The sequence below is a fragment of the Camarhynchus parvulus genome, chromosome 6, assembly GCF_901933205.1.
Source record: "Camarhynchus parvulus chromosome 6, STF_HiC, whole genome shotgun sequence".
NCBI lineage: Eukaryota > Metazoa > Chordata > Aves > Passeriformes > Thraupidae > Camarhynchus > Camarhynchus parvulus.
In genome coordinates this window covers 21163891-21180652 of record NC_044576.1, presented here as the reverse complement: position 1 = coordinate 21180652, position 16762 = coordinate 21163891, and the positions used below count along the sequence as shown (strand labels likewise).

At 46.5% G+C, this 16762-nt stretch overlaps 1 protein-coding gene across 4 annotated transcripts in view; it reads right to left on the bottom strand.

The window, feature by feature from the left end:
• Positions 1–2037: 2037 nt before the first annotated feature.
• ENTPD1 (ectonucleoside triphosphate diphosphohydrolase 1) overlaps positions 2038–16762 on the bottom strand; it is a 31901-nt gene continuing 17176 nt past the window's right edge. For 2 of the 4 annotated variants that reach the window (XM_030951640.1, XM_030951642.1), the window contains exons 2-10: positions 12467–12600; positions 11970–12087; positions 10629–10779; positions 9641–9800; positions 8770–9006; positions 8040–8300; positions 6927–7046; positions 6609–6746; positions 2038–6473 (exon numbers count right to left, since the gene is read on the bottom strand). In XM_030951640.1, coding sequence (XP_030807500.1) covers positions 6267–6473; positions 6609–6746; positions 6927–7046; positions 8040–8300; positions 8770–9006; positions 9641–9800; positions 10629–10779; positions 11970–12087; positions 12467–12600 — 1526 coding nt within the window. In that variant the 3' untranslated portion in view covers positions 2038–6266. Of the gene's footprint in view, positions 6474–6608; positions 6747–6926; positions 7047–8039; positions 8301–8769; positions 9007–9640; positions 9801–10628; positions 10780–11969; positions 12088–12466; positions 12601–13710; positions 13819–16762 lie in introns of those variants that run through there. The other 2 variants (XR_004060854.1, XM_030951641.1) reach the window with 2 other exon arrangements.

Below are 16762 nucleotides of genomic sequence, written 5' to 3'. Positions count from 1 at the left end.
ACTCATCTGTGGCTAGCCAACAAGAGTCAGTGCTGCCAGCACATGCCAGAAACCAAGGCAAAGTAGCTGAAGCTGTGGCATGGAGAGCATGGGTATGGTAGGACAGTTCTTGTCTCTACAGCAAGACGTGTCTGGTGGTATTTTGCAGAGCTGGCAGCCCACAACAGCAGTGGGAAATGCCTTCACCTCCTTCATATCCCTGCTCCCAGGGCTGCTGGGTTCCCGTGGAGCTGCTCTTTCCCCAGGCTTCAGCAATGAAGGCCATGTGAAAGAGTCATGGGCAGGTTTCCAGCACTACCCAGTGTTACTTGGCAGCCAGAGAGTGCTAGGCAGGGCTATAGTAAAATAGTGCAAGCCCCATGTTTGGCCAGTTTCACCCTCCCCTTTCCCTTCCTAGGCTCCTTTCAGTAGCCTGGGACAGTAGCGGCAGAGTTGGAACTGCAGTGCTGCCAAGGGACACATGAGGAAAACTCTCACTTTGCTATGGAGGCAAGCAAGACTGATATGAGAAACAACAGTAAAAAAAGAAATGCCAGAGCATTAGAGCCTAAAAAGGAGCCCATGGGCAAAATCTCACGTGGGTGGAGAACACATCTCACACACTACTAGGTCTGGAGAGTTAGTCAGTGTTATCCATAGCATAGGGATGGAGGCAGCCTGTCATCAGGCAGCAGGTTTAAAGCATACAAAAGGAAAGAGTTTTGCACAAAAGACACCCTGAAATTACATCATCAAAGCTGAAAGTTAAATGAGTGCAAAAGAGGATAAGATGAATTCACAGAGAACAGAGTCAGAGTTATCAGATCTTGAAGTAATCATTTGATCACAAATTTCCTAAACCCCTGATGTGTAGAAGAAAAGGATTATGCTGTTTGCCTAACTATCCCTCTAAATCCTCGCTCACCACACAGCTGGAGACGAGTGCCAATGCCCTGCCTGTTTGATCTGACCTAGCATGGCCTTTACACATTCTAGGAAAATGACAATAATAAATCTGGACATGTTTGAAAACACTGATGAAAGCAGAAACAAACAATAGAAGATGTTAGGACTTAGAAACAGTGAAGGAAGTAAATAAAAACTTCATTTGGAAAATACAGCTAATACATCTGGGATGGATCATACACTCCCCCACCCCCCACCCAGATGTGCAAAAATGGAGAGACCTTGAGGCAGTGGGAGAAGGAAGGGAAGAAGGAATGCTCTGTGCCACTGTGGTGAGAGTGAGAGGAATGTGAATGCAAGCCCATTCTCCCCACCTTTGCATTGCTGATGGGCACAGTCAGCAAGGAGCTGATTCTGCTGGAACTGACCATGGAAAGACTGCATCTGATGGGTTCACTTTAGTTCTGGCCATATTGTTAACAGAGGAAGATTGGAAAATTTGAGGAAAGTTCAAGCTAATAGCCATAAGAATCAGCAAACTGTGGGGAGTTCTTGCTGAAAGAAAAATAACAACTGTGAGAAGCATTGTTTGCCTTGGCAGAGCTGTGGCTGTGGCTGCACACGGAGACGCGCAGCCCTGTGAGCCAGGGGCACAGGCCCACTGTCCTTCACCTGTTAGGGGGGTGGAAAGGTGGGCTGCAGTGCCAGCATGATGCCAGTGGGGCTGCCTGGGGAGGGAGAAGGAAAATGAGAACAGAGGACTGCTTCTGTCCAGTTCACAGTTCTTGGGAGAGCAAACTGCTTTGAGGAAGTCAGGATGAAGCTAAGGCAAAGAAAGATGTGGTTTGGGCACTAACAGCCTTCCCAGGAGTGAGGCAACCTGTGTGAGGTGCCCAGAGCCTGGGAAAGACCACAGTGCATTTCTCTACCAGGAGGGGATGCTACCCATCCACTGGGATCTTCAGAGCTGACCTAGGAGAGCATCAAGGAACTGGCAAGAGAGGAAATCACATCTCAGGACTTTTCCATGTTTAGTGCCAGAAGCTCCATTCCACTACTGGCAAACTCTCATCTTCTGGAAAACAGCATGAAAACTTTTCTGGCGTCAGTTCAGAAGTCTTTATTATGATAAGCATACAGAGGCTTGTGTGTACATCAAAACAAAGATCCATTTCTTCAGGGTTGGGCCATGGAAAGAAAACACATGGCCTGGGTGGCAGGGACTGCTGTCCTCAGTGTGCTCTCCCCAGTCCCTCCTGAACAGGCTGTTGAGCCTGTGACAAAGCTGGCAGCCCTGCAGAGCCTGCACATCCTGCCTGGCACAGAGCATGGGAAGAATTGGGGTGGAGAATGAAGGGGCACACATCCGCCCAGAACTGCTCTGGGAGAAGCTGGAAAGCCCTGGCCAGCGCCAACACTTCAAATCAGCCTTCCAGTGCAGAGGTGATGGCCCCACTTCTGAGAGCTTTCTTCCAAGTGGAGGCCCCACTGTACTTTGCTGTAGGGCTGGAGAAATCTGCTGTAGCCTGTACACAGAGGAGAGGCAACTTTATCTAAGGTACTTAGAGCTTGTGGTGGGGAGCAGTTTTCCTGCAAGAGGTGAGGGTGCTGCAGGTACCTGGGCTCTCTCTTCTGAGAAGTTCCAATAGCTGTGCCCACGCTTGACACTCAGCTGAATATGGCAGAGCTCACAGAGGTCATCAGTCCCAGTGAGACCAGGCTGCTCTTGCACCCTGCAAAGCTCCCCTCTGCGAGGAACCTCCCCAAAAATGGACCAACCAACATTTGAACCTAAATCAGAGACATTCATCCCACCTTGCTGCGGCACATCTCAGCCCAGGAGAGGCGTCTCTTCAGGAGAGACCAAGGTCTGGAGTCTTGGCAGTGCAGCAGAGCTGAATAGTGAGTAAATATGTGATAGACCAAACATGTGATGTTAAAAGCTGCTTTACCCAGGAAAATCAAAATGGTAAAGCAGGAAGTGTCTAGAAATTAAAGCCAGAAGCGATCAAATTAGAAATAAGGCACAGATAATTATCAATGAGGCAGATCAACTGTATTAACAAGAGAAATGATACATTACTACTGGCATATTTGGAAAGTCCCTCCACTATCATTAATGGTCTTCATGTACATGTTGGGTGGCTCTGGAGCACATATTTGAGTTGAATACAGCTGGATCAGATGAAACACAGAAGCAAATAAATTAATGTTCATAAACTTGAGCTCTTTGACCAAAGATATTGAGTGGCCTCCATAAAAAAAGTCCTACAATAACAGGAGAAATGTAGAGAAAACAATCATAGGCTGTTCTGTGAATGTTCACTACCAGGCAGTGACATGCAATGGTTTCACTCTGACAGGATGCCTTCAGTCAACTGATTCCTGAAGCCTCAGGTTGCTCAACTGGCATGTTGTCACCTCAGAAGTTCTTATCCTGGAGAGATTGATTTATGAATGGGGTCTAAAAGTCATAAGGTTTAAAAATATTGTAACATATTTTGCATTTATCTTAGTTCAGGCCCTTTTGGTTGCATTCAAGTCATATTTAAAGCTTAAAAAAACCCAAAACTCAAACCAAAAAGTGAGATAATTAAGACAGCAGGAGCAAGTGGAGATGTCTGCTCACCTGGCTCCAGAATCAGGAGCTAACAGTATTAATACTATGGGACTTGCAATGAAGATACAAAACATTGTAAAAGCTCTTCTCCCAGATATTTGACATTTTCCTTTGACATAAATCTTTAGCATGGACAAGAAGAGCAGACTGGAACAAGCTTTCTTTCCACATCAACTTCCACATGAAGTTTTTGCATCAGTTTCTGACATGTCCTAATGGATCTGCTAGTTCTCATCACGGGCACAGCTGAGCAGGAGGTCTCAGGAGAGGAAGGGCCCCTCTGCAGGTTTCCATGCTGTTCACGGGAAGGACGGATGCACCAGCTCACCTGGGGGGCTTCTCCAGGGCTCTGCTCGGCTACAGGGGCTCCGTATGCAAGGAATGTGGCATGTGATGGGCTGTGCTGCACATGAGGCTGTCTGGGCAGAAGAAGACCACATGTTTCTCCTGCATGCCTGCCAGCCAAAACCTGCTGCTCATCTCTCATCTACCTATCTTTGCTGCAAACAACAGAAGGAAGGCTGCATCCCTAGCTGAATTCTGACATCAGAGTGTATTTGCAGATAAACAGAAACTGGTCAGTGGACTCACTGCTGGTGAAAGGTCATTTGCAGATTGAAGTGGATAATCTGCTTGGGGCAATATTCTTTGAATAATATGTGTTTCAGTGGAGCCACACAGGAGGAAAAATGGCTCGTATTGAGAGACAGTGATGTAGGATGTGAGACAAAGGCTGTTCTGAAATGCCATGACTGGGAAAAAAGACCAAGTTGCAATAGTCCTGCTGGACTCGAAAGCCTGAAAACTTTCTCTTAAGTGAACAGACCTGGACCAGAGATATATGAATGGATAACATAAAGCATAGATCAAAACCAGATATATACACTATTAGTGACTCAACTACCTGCTGAAAACTTTGGTGTCCAAGTTTCAGAAAGATGTACAACTTTTAAAAGAAGTGGAGTCAAGAGCTGCAAGTGAGGTCAGCAGAGACCACTTTACAGATTGAAAACCAATCTATTTAATATGATATAATGACAACTTGCAAGCACCACCAAAGAAAAAGGGATTTTAATAGCAGAGTTACTCAGTCTTTTGGAAATGGGCAGAACAAGATCCAACAGAAGCTGAAGCCACCTAATTCAGAGCAAATATAAGACACAGGTTTTCAGAAGAACAATGATCTGCCCAAAGATCTTAGGACAGGGTAGATTTTTCCCTTACCTTTAGGTCCTTCAATATTTTAGGGCTTCTACTTCCAGGCATGAAGTAGAAATAACTGGGTGACATTTTCCAGCCTGGACTATGCAGAGGGACAGACTGGGAGAGCTCTATGTCTGTGCTTGCCTGAAGCAGAAGGCATTGTTGGGGTTGCACATCCTGACCCCCTCCACACTGCCTGCACCTCTCCTTGGGGAAAGAGGTCTTTGCTATGCCTTCCTCTCTACAATATCTGCTTCCTTTTTGCCTCCACATTTACAGGTCCTTAGGAGAAGAGATTTCTGAGATTTTGTGGGAGGTAGACAGGCACCAGTGGTTTCTGAGTGTTTTTAAAAAAATGGATTTCTGACTTACCTCTCTTTTTTGGACCAAGAAACAGAAAAATGGGAGAAAGTGATTCATAGACTCAATCAGGGGCATCGTCCTAGTTGTGTGGGCTGCAATATGTGCACTCACAAGCCCTGGGTCTTGTGGCCATAGGATAAGCCTGTGCTATGAGGAAAGGCAAATCTTCACTAATTTTGCTGGTGGAAAGAGTGGTTCAATCTGTGCATTCTCATGCTGGTTAACTGCTGCCAGCTGCCTACAGGAACATTAACTAATAAACACTTTCCCTAGATTGGAGGCTGCTGTGTTATCAGCACAGTGACCCTGGATTGCTTTAGTGGGTTATACCCGAGGGCACACTGATCACACCAGGGTCCCTGCAGGCACAGACAGTCGCTATTGGCCAAGGAACCTGGGCCAATACAAGCTCTTCCTACAAAAAGCAGCAATGCCTGGTTGGGAACTTGTGGCTTGATGTACCTTAGGGACACGGGAATGGCTCAGTGCAACAGTGAGCCAGCTTTGGTCCAGCAACAACATCAGGAAGACGTGGGGAAAAGGCATTTTGCCACCTGCAAAAGGAGCTGACAGCAGACAGAGCCCAGCTAAGGGCTGATGACCACGAGCATGCTCAGTTTCTTCATCCTCATCCCTTCTTTTCCCAGAGTGGCATTTGGGAGCCTGACCCACCTTCAGGGGCCAGCCAGGTGCAAGGGCTGTACCCAGCTGTAGGGCTGCTAGAGCTCAGGGCGCAGGGAGGGCAGCAGAGGCGTGCTGGTGCAGAAAGGGCTCCTGGGAACAGCTTCAGTGGAGAAGGAGCAGGATCACCCTGTGTGTGACAGCTCCCAAGAGCTCAGTGGGATGTGTGACCCTGAGATAACCCTTGCAGGAGCACTGGCTCCCAAAGATTTCTGCCACTTTTCTCTTTATAATGCTGTGCACAAGGCAGAAACCAACAAGCAGCAAAGTTTCCTTGAATGAAAGTACGACCCACTCAAGGAGGGGACACGAGCTTGTCTGTCCTTGGCAGAGAAGGTGGCGAGCCTGATGTCCCAACATCTGTCAGTGCAAGTGTGATTCAGAAGAAATAAATGCCCTTGTTGTACAGTCAGAAGCTTCAGTGAGAGGGACTCTGCAGTACAGCCTGCTCTGCTGGGGTCTCCTAGCCCTGAGCAGCCAGGATGACATGGCTCCTCTCGCCTTCAGGTTCTTCCTAAACAATCCCCTTCTGCAGGCACTTGGGCTTGTGGAAGAGAAGCCAGGCAAACAGGAGCACAGACACCAGCACAAGGGAGCACAGCACCATCAGCCCCACGTAGCTGCCGTGGGAGAGAGGGGGCCCGGCTGGCTGCTCTGCAGGGATCATGTTGGTCAGGTTCAGCATGTAGCCCAGGGTCCAACCTGCATCACTGCTGCCAATCTGAAACAGAAGAGCAGAATCAGTGCTGGGAGGCTGCCTAGGGCATTGCCTGAGCAGTGGCACCTCAGGGCCAGGCTGTGTGGCAGAGGCTGCAGAGAACTGCTGGGGTAGAGCCCTCCCCACCATGAAACACACCTTTCCAAGGAAGTGGATCATTTGCCAGTTGTCTTCAGTGAACCCATAGCCATTTTCCAGGAGAGAGAGGATGTAGGCTCCAGAGAAGCAATATTCACTCAGGTACTTTTCTTTGATGTGGTGATATGCTGTCTTCACCTAGGGAAGGAGGCAATCACCAGACTGTTAAATGCACCTTCCCACTGCTTCAGCTTGTGCCTGAGCATCCACTGCAGGTGCTGGGGGATCTTCCCCATCTTGCTCTGGAAATTAATCCCAGGCATTTATCCCACAGAAAAGTATCAGCAGCCCCAGTCTACTGCAACAAGCATGGCTCACCTCTTGCCAAGGCCGGGCACAGAAGCTCTCAATGGTGCTGATCACTTTGTTCAGGGCAAGGGGGTTTGGTTCACTGGTCAGGTTCAAAAAGTTCATCACAAAATAGAAAGCAGAAAAAGCCTGAAGGAGAAAGATTTTTTTAATCTGACTAAGCCACAAATCCCACAAAAGAAAATGAGTTTGTTTATAGATAGAGAAATATAAGAAGCAACATCACACACACAAGAGCAGGAATGTTTTCAAGAGTGATGTCATTTTGAGGGATATGGCTCAGAGCTGCTGAGAGATGGAGGTAGGAATTATAATATCCTGAAGAACTTCTGTGAGCTCTCTGCTTTATGTGTGCCAGTGGCACACAGTGAATGCTGATTGCCATCACAACCATGATCCCATTTTGGCAACTGAATGAAATGAGTGCGCAACGAGTATCACCACAAAAAGCAGAGGTGAAGGTCTGAAAGGATTGTACAGAGCCCCATCATATAATCCAAGGTCCACAAACCCCATCTCTGATCATGACCAGTAGCTGATAGGTAGGAGGCAGCTTAGGAACAGGGCAAGATTGTACTAGCAGTTCCCTGGAAAGCCTCACAATCACTGAGCAGCTCTTTGCAGCTCTAGGAGTGATGGTCAGCATGGTGTCACGCATAATGTGTGTTCAGAGTGTGCACTGTCTCCTCATCATGTCTGGGAAGCAGATAGGTGAGCTGACTGGTTTCACTGGTAGCACTCAGACACTGCTGGGTGAATTTCAGGTCTGGTGGCACCTCTGCCCTCAGGAGACAACGTTTGCAGGAGCAGTGTTCCTGCCTACAGCAGGCTCTCCTGCCTCTGGTGCTGGACTGCTTAAAAAGTGAGTAAACACAGCAGCCCAAGGAGATGGGTTAGAATGGGAGCAGTGCAGTGCTGGTAGGCCAGTATTTACTGGGGTAGCTCTTAGCATGTCTGTCCTCACAGCAAGTGCAGCACTGCTTTCGTAGTTACATGTCCAAAAAGCCATCTTGTAAATGATTTCCTGCCTCAGTCATGAAGAATGTGCTCTAGCATTACTCTGAATTTCTGCTCTTCTGACATTCTGGATCACAGATAGTTGAAGAATGAGTGAAGACTCACCCCAAAATCCCCTTGTAATGGAGGTAGGTATATCCCATTGAAGGAGCAACTGGAGTAAGGACAATTGCTTTTGTTGAAGAGTTTCTGGATGCTTTCTCGGCACTTCTGATAGTCCCCCTCTCCCTTTATGTACAGCTGGCTGAAAGGTAATTGCTTTTTCTTGTCTGATGTGCAAGGGTTTTTGAAGAAGTCACTAATATTTATAGTCCTCTCATAACCCTTGTGAAAGCATGGGTCGAATAGATTGCTGTTCTCCACGGTCTGAAAGTAAAAATCAATCCAAACTGTTACACTTTGCTCTAGAATAACACCCTGGGAAAGAGCCACAAGGAAGGGTGGCACAGTACATCACATCCAGGTGCACACATCACATCAAAGGGATAAGGATGGCTTAAGGCACTGGCTGCACAGGGGAAGATGTGGGTACTGCCACAGCCTCCCTGTAGGACCTGGGTAAATTATTTTAAGTCACAGTTTGTGAAGCTGTTGATTTGGGTTTCTCAGAGATGGTAAAATGTCACCTCCCCTGAGTACTTCAGTTAAATGCAGTTCTCTTGCTACCCCATGCCCAAGAATCAAGGCATCTCAAATTGGTAGTTTGTATGGAGAACAATGACATTTCCCTAATCCAGACTAAGAGGTGAGCTGGGACACAGCAACTTTTACAGCACCAGTATCCCAAAGCTGGGAGAGTCCAGGATTGTTCAATTACAGATGTAGATGTACTTGCCTGTAGATCCCTGGCCAGTTTCTGCTGCAGAGCCTGATCCTTCCCATAGCAGAGAAAGCTGTGGGTGTACACTTGGTAATCCTTGCCGTAGAGACGGAAGTAGAGCTGGTTCTCTGGGGACTCAGAAGTGAGGTCCTTTGATTCAAAGGTAATCTGTGTGGAGGCTCCTCCAAGGTCTAGTGCTCCTGATGTCTCACTTAAGGATTTCAGGGAGTGTAGAAGCTTTTTCCAGCCAGACTTGGGGAAGAAAAATAATCAAAGTAAACCAGATATATTGGGCATGGAGAAGATTTATTTTGGAGAAATAAAAAAAAAGAGAAAGAACTATGAGGAGAGAAGCAGAAGCACAGAACACAGGAAACATGGGAAGTCCTGGAGGGGGCATGAGATGAGAGCTGGAACAAGATATAAGAAAAATGCAAGTTTGTAAATACAGAAGATGGATAATGTCCAAGTGTTTGCAGGAGGGCAAAGAATATGAAATCTAATACTATTGTTATGAGAAAAAACAGTCCACTTACTGTTTCAGCTCTCAGAACATTTATAAGCTCAACAGGAAAGAACCATAGTCAAACTTTTCAGAAACAGAAGTATTTTAGATCAGGAAATGAAAAGGATGCTGTACCCAAGCAAAATGATTGAAGATGCTGGTGTTTTATTTCAGTGCTTGAAGCCTAATTATAGTGGTGCATCCTGATACCACTAAGTATCAGGATGTACTCACAGCAACTGCTGAGGCAAGATGTGCAGCTTCCTGATCCCTGGTAAATGGCTTACAAGGGAAGAGAGTGTCTGTGACACCTTCTTGCAAGGCAGGACTTACAAAGTGCTGCAAGCCAATCATTCAAATGTCTTGCTATAGATAAACTACCTGCTTGAAATTGCCCAGAAGGTAGTTAATGGTGATCCATCCATAGGCTCCTTCTTCCTGACCAGTGATGATTCTGGCACCCTGGAAGTTGAAGGGAGCTGAGCGTAGTGTGTTTCCTACTGAGGACAAGACTTTGTCTGCTGCACTTTCATTCTGCAACCTGGATGAACAGAAGAAAGGATGGAGTAACTCTGGCTGACAGCTCTCTATGTGCTTCATTCTGAGCAGGCAGGCTGCAACTCCCCACCAAGGGTCAATGATCAGAGGTCGGTCATTTGTGTGGGTCATCCATGGTCGTCTCTGTCACACCTTGACAGCACAGCTGCCACCAACTCTGACACTTACAGACCCTGCAGCTGGGAGGGGTAGGTACTTGGAGCACAGACCAGAGCCCTTGTTCTGTAGCATGTATTCTGACAGGAATTGCACTGTGGAGACTCCTCTTTACTGTCACCTCTTTACTGTTTCATTAGAGAAGAAATCCAGTAGATATCCCCAGGAAGATTTCCCAGGCAATATATACCAAAGATCAGTTCCCTGTCCTAGCCAGGAGAGGTCTGGGTCACCCTCCTGAAAATCACAAATTGAAGGAGGTTGTGATTATAAAATTACCTTAGCCTCTGATGGCCGTCTGTGGGGCGTAGCAACATATTTGGGCTCAAAAATCTGGGCCTAATACCAGACTATGGAGATGTTTGAGCATCCCCTTATTATGGGGATGTCAGGGCATCAGCCTGGGCACTGCTGATCTCCTGGTGTCTCTGTGCTGCATGTGGATGCAGGAGATGATGGAGGGATGGAGTGAGTGGGGAAGCAATGGAGAAGTCCAGGGGACTTGGGGCTCAGAGAGATCAGCAGCAGAGGAGGCTATCTGGGGGCGGTGTGAGCTGGCAGTGTGTCCAAGGACTGTCCCCCAGAGGCCCCCACTGCACATCCACAGTGGTCCCAGGTGCAGTGCTTCAGGAGAAGGGGACAAGCCCTGCAGTACCTGAGAAGCCGCATGCCAGCAGTTGCTCCGAGGTAGACGGGTGTCTCTTTGTGCTGTGCTGAGGGAATCACCTCTTTTGCTTGTTGTAGGCACTGTGCCAGAGAGGGACCTGCCTTCTCTGTGGCATGGGAGTAACCTGAGATCCCAGGGCCTGTAAGAAGTTTATAGTTTATAGTTCAGACTCCAAGCATAATGCCAGAATGCTGTCATGAGCGGGTGTGCCAAACTGTATCACAGGCAGCAGAATTGGATTCAACCATCCCATTTCTGAGGAGCTTTAGAAATCCTACAGCACCAGCTAAGCCCAATGCACATAGTGGGTGGTCACAGTGCCCAGCATCTGCCACCCTTTCTCTGCAAGGCAGGCTATGAACTAGCAACGAGGGCTGAGACAAGCCATTTCTTTAGCATGCCCTGAACATCTGCAGTCTCTTCTCTGAGTCTGCCTGGGTGTACCCTGGATCTGTGCCTGAAAATCCCTGACCCTTCCATGCTGGCTCCTCTGGGGGCAGATGCTGTCATTTGTTTGTGTACTTTCTGCTCACACTACAACACTGGGTGTTCTGCAGCTATTGTGTCTCATGATAACCCAAGGAAAAAATCATTGTCCCTCTCTGCCATGTGTCCCCTGGTTCTGCCCCAGGACCAGTGCCTGCATGGCAGCAGTGAAGCCCCATTTGCTCCAGCTTGCTGTATGCTCAGTGTGCTGCTCGTGACGTGGGATGCTGCAGCACTGAGCAGCTATCGCAGCAGCTTCATAGCAGTAGGGCTCTCTCCTGCACTGCAGAGGCCTGAAAAGGCCCCAGGCAGGTCTAACAGCATCTCAGAATGCAGCAATCCATGATGGTCTGTGCTGTTCCTTGTTATGTGCACCCCTGGGCTTCATTTATGCCTTCCTAAACCATACAGTATCTACACAGCAATTAAATAGAATTAAAAAAGCACCATGACACGCACAAGTTGAGCAACCGTGAGCCACAAGCTTGCACAGAAGCCTTGAAAAAGAGCAAACCATGCTCTCTCCTCTCATTGCTTTCATCAGCACTTTAGCAAGAGTGCATGCAGACATTTTATTTAAGTACATTCTTTGGTGTAGTTCTTTCCAAAAAGCAATTAATTCCAAGCATCCCGAAAACAAGGGAAAAAGTGGATGCATTTTTTTCCCCAGGAAGGTCAGGCACAAACAGCTCTCTATGGGAACCAGTGAGATGCATTATCTCATAGGTGTAACACTGTTTCTACTATTGGCCTCTTCCTCTAGATTTCTCCTCCCTCACCCTTTTATTACATTATCTCTTCTTCATCCCATGCCCCTTCCCCAGCTCCTTTTTCTCCTCTTACCTTCAACTTTACACACCTCCACCTGCTTCACCACCCCGGTGTCGTTCTCCTTCTCTGCTGGCCACTCGTACACGTAGAGGTTGGTGTGCGACGATCCCGCATCCAGCACGATCCCATACTGCGGGCAGAGCAGAGCCCACGTCACACCTGAGGCACTGTGTGCTGGCCTCCCCTGAGGACCAGGCACACACAGCCCCTCTGTCTGGCAGCTGTGGGACTGTGTGTGCCCTTGCTTCTCTCAGCAGAGCTTCAGTGCAAAGCTCCCGGCAAAGGAAACAGGAGAAGAGAAACCGCGAAGCTGGGACTGGTGACTTAAGAGATGATTCCCTGTGAAGCTGTAACTGGTTTTCCCACAAAGATGTAAAAAAAGATGTTGAGGTGCATGGAGCCAGAAAAAGAGGTTAGCCAGAGCCAGCAAGGGCAGCAACATGTCTGTGAGCACTATGGACACCTAAACCCCCATGCTGTTTTCCTCTAAGGGTACCAGCTTGTAATACCTTAATATTCTTCGGAAGTGGCTGGTTTTGGGTCACTGCTACAGCAATTAAAGCAATTACAGCCAAAGTGGAGAGGAATCCCAGGATGAGTAGAATCGTTCTTGTTGAGGACATCTTTGGTTTGGTACCTGTGACTAGAGCAGGAGAAGGATGTTAGTATCCCAGTAGCCCATCCTTCCTCACACCCCAAAGGCATGTCTTTTGGCATGTTCCTGTAGTCCTTTTTCCCTATGAATATCTGCCTTTGCCCACGAGGTTATGAATGGCCTGTGTTTGCAGAATTGGCACAGTATGACAAATCACACACTTTGCAGAACTTGTACCACTCTAATTCCTTAAATGTTACAGGCATATTTGGGATAACCTATCTAACAGATTAAGATTTTTGTGGTTTACTATACATGGTTAGCAATAGAATTCTGTAAAAAAGGCCACTTATGGCTGATGAAAATAATTCACAACCAATATGTCATCTGAGCTTTCAGAACCAAAATACATATAGTTGCACTTGTTAGTGGCTAGCATGATGCTGTCTTTCACATTTTTCTGCTTTGGATAGTCCTTCATGTATCCCACAGTCAAAACCTCATTTCACAACTTAGACCTGGCCAATTTTTCAACTGTTTAATAAAATACCATCTGCCTACATGGAACTCTAGAAAGGATATCAGCATAATTTCCAGATTTATAGCTTTGATGTAAAGTCAACATTTAAAACAAATAACTCCAGGGGACATATGTGCTCCCACTATAACATGAAAACCATTTCTACCAACAGTGATGCTTCAGACTCAAAAGCACTGATCATCTGACTCGCATGGGAAATTGTTTCTCTTCTCCTTTTACACAAACACTCCAGGAGATGTTTAGAAGTACATTACAGTCATTCAGGATGGCAATACCTTGGTACAGGCAACCACATCAACTATTATCATGCTCTGAGAGAACCTGATCTGCACCAGAATTTGTGTTCCAGAGGTCTCCAGACCTCCAGATCCAGATTAATATGCCAAATCCATCCTGGCACTTCATATCATGCATGCAAATATGAAAAGCATTCAAGTTCTGAACTGGGTCAGCTTCTAACTGCTCTGAGAGGCAGTCTCAGGTTCCAGAACTATACAGTGTTACCTGACCTTACAAATGACCCTAAATCCTCAAGTTATTCTCAGAAGTTAGCCCAAGTGAAAAGAAGCAACAAACCTCTAGAAATTTCTAACCACAGACAAATAACATCTTCTTACCTTAGAGAAAATGGAACCTAAAAGTGCCAGTGGGGCTTGCTTTGAAGATGCCTCAGACAGGCCCATTGGGAATGCAACACTGGCCCATTGGGAATGCCTGGAGCTCTGTGCTCTCTCTGTGTAAATCTGCTGAGGTTAACTGTGAAATTTGGAAGCTTGTAAAGCTCGCATTTTGTGAGTGCCTATTAGAGGGCCAGCATGCTTGCCAATATTTCCAAGAATGCAGCTTAAAAAAATAACCTAGTGCACATACCAGACAGTAGGAAGTAAGAATGTATTTTATCCAACTCTATTCAAAAACGCCCAGAACTCAGGGCTTGAAGTGATTAGAAACAGCAGAGCATGACAGCTGGGAGACCTTCCTTCTCATTGGAGAGAGTAGTTGGCTCAGGTTATGGTAGCACTGAGCATGTCTGTTGAACAAAAACTATTTTAACCCTAGAAAAACGAATTAAAGCAGATGCTATAATTAAAATTAGCTGCACAGTATAGATATGAAGTTAGCGTGCCTGAAAACTGAAACTGCTGCTGACAGTTGCACAGCACATCCACAGATTTGTTGCCACCGTTCCTCTGAGATCTTGCCCAGAGGCAGCCATGAACAAATTTGTTACGTGTTTGCAGTCATAGGAATGAAGGACATATGACTTTGCACAAGTTCTAAGATTTTCAGATTTCCTGTTGTGATGGGTATTGTCAGACTGCTGTATCTTTTCAGCAGCCATGCTCTGAAAGTGGCAGCATTGGCAGCAAAGCAGGAGCACTGTTCTCACTGTAATGGATCATCCCAATTATGAACTAGAAATCCCTTGTCCGAAGGCAGAGACATAATGATAATTGTCTGCATCCCACCTGTGGCCTGAGATCAGTAATTTTTTTGCCAAGGCATGTTATTTTCTTAACCCTGAATATAACTTTTGCCTGAATTTTAGTTCAGTATCATGAGCACTTTTCAGGACTCTGGGGTTTGTATATAGTGACTTCATTGCTGTATCCCATACCACACCATCCATCTCTGTGAACTCTAATGCTACCGAGAAGCACTTCATTGAAATGATTCATACAAGAAAAGGTACAAGGTGCTAAGCATAATCCAGAAGGTAATGTAACAAAGTAATAACCTTCCAAAGAGCACTCAAAGTGTACAGACTTGAATACTTGACAGACTTGTTTAAAAAAGACAAACTTATTTTTAAAAATCCAAACAAAAACCAACATTGCAATTCTATCTAAAGAATTCAATGTAGTTAAAATTCACTTGCTGTTTGTTCAGAAAGGTAAGGTATTTCAATTAGTTCCCTTTTCTGTGCACTTGGTTACCTGCATCAGCTCTAGGTGTAATTGCAGGTTCTGCAGGGACTAAACAATTAAGCTATTCCAGCTTCCTCCAGCTCCTTAGAGTTTCACATTCTCACTGCTGAATGCCATGCAAACACTCCCCAGTGTCCACCAAGTGGAGCAGTACTTGACTGATTGCCAGGCCCCAGGGTTTTCCTTCCACTAGCAGTTTTCCTCAGCTAAAGATTAAGCAGATATGATCTTCTGTCCCCGTGCCCAGTCAGAATCCCAGCAGAGACAGATCTCTACTCTTTCTCTCACACTGCCCACTGTGTGCAGTGACTAAAACATCCCACAGGGCCATAAGGAGGCATAGAAATGATGCTGCTTTTCTCCTCTTAGAGCTCAGAGCTGCTTGATGCTGGAGCCCTGCCCGGCTGCACGGGCATTGAGCACTCTCCAGATGCTGGAGCACAGCCCAGCTGCTCAGGCATCTCTGTCTGTTTCCAGTTTTGGTCTCTTTGCTTTTTTGTAGGGGCTACCACTGGTTCCATCCAGTGATGGCCCCAAAACATGAACAGATCTAACATCCTTTCTGTCTCCAAGACAGAGAACTGGGAGGATGTTGTCAGTCACTGCAGGTGGCAGCAATTTTGCTGTGGAAACCCTGTCGCTCTTAGTGAATAACCAGGAAGGACCACACCAGCGTGGGAGGCAGCTCTGTGTGAAGGCAAGGAAGCAGATTTGACTCTTGTGTCTTCCAGAGCTCAAGACAAATAGGAAATGGCCCCTCTGGCCAAACTACACTAAATCAACAGCACCTCTGCATGCCAGGAGATGTCACTCACAGCCAAGGCTGCCCACCCTCAACTCCCTTCTCACCAAACAAGACTTACTAACATAAGTTAAAAGGAATCGGGCAACCAGCTGCTTTTAGATGTGCAATAAGCAGAGACTAAGGCTTGTTTAAGGAGTGACATTAGGAATGTCAAGCAGAAAAGATGCTGAACATAGACCAAAGCCATGCTTGGTTCTCACTGTGACCCATCATCTCTAATAAATACAAATGTTTTTGTAAGCTCTGACTTTGCACAACAGGTAAAGCTGATGTTTGATTTTCATTTGGATGTTCATGCTCAGTCTGTTACAGGAGGGATCACAAGAATTTGTACTGCAAGGCCATCTCCTTTCCACTGCACAAGTTCCACACTGACAGAGACAGTTCCCACTATCACCTTTATCCTCTCAGCTCTTCTCTCTGTGGTCAGAAACATTCCCATTTTCAGCCTTAATTTATTTATTGTCAGTCTGTTCTCTCTGCCTTTCTCCCACTTCTATCTCACAACTTCTGAAATGCCCAGTCCTAAGAGAATTTATTCTCAGTCAATTTGTAAGAAATGATCCTTTCTGGATTTTTGTCTTTCCCAGCATTGTCTAACTGAGGAGTCCTGCATCACTTCTCTGCATGTAGAATTACTTGCTTATATTTTTATGGAGCATTCTGACCAGAGCTGCAAGGAGACTGGCCTTGCACAGCAGTGAACACAAGGGATGATACAGTCCCAGCCTAAATGAAGTGAGTACTACTTCAGAAACATGGTCATCCTCCAGCACAGGCTGTGCTAAGTCAGCCCAGAACCTCTCATGCGAACTCAGCAAACCCACCCAGGAGAGACGGGCTCTGGTGATGCAGCCTGTGCACATTTTCTAACTGCAGGAGTTTGTGTCTGTGGAGTTCTGCTGGCAGTGATGGTAGGGAAAGGGCATGGGAGCA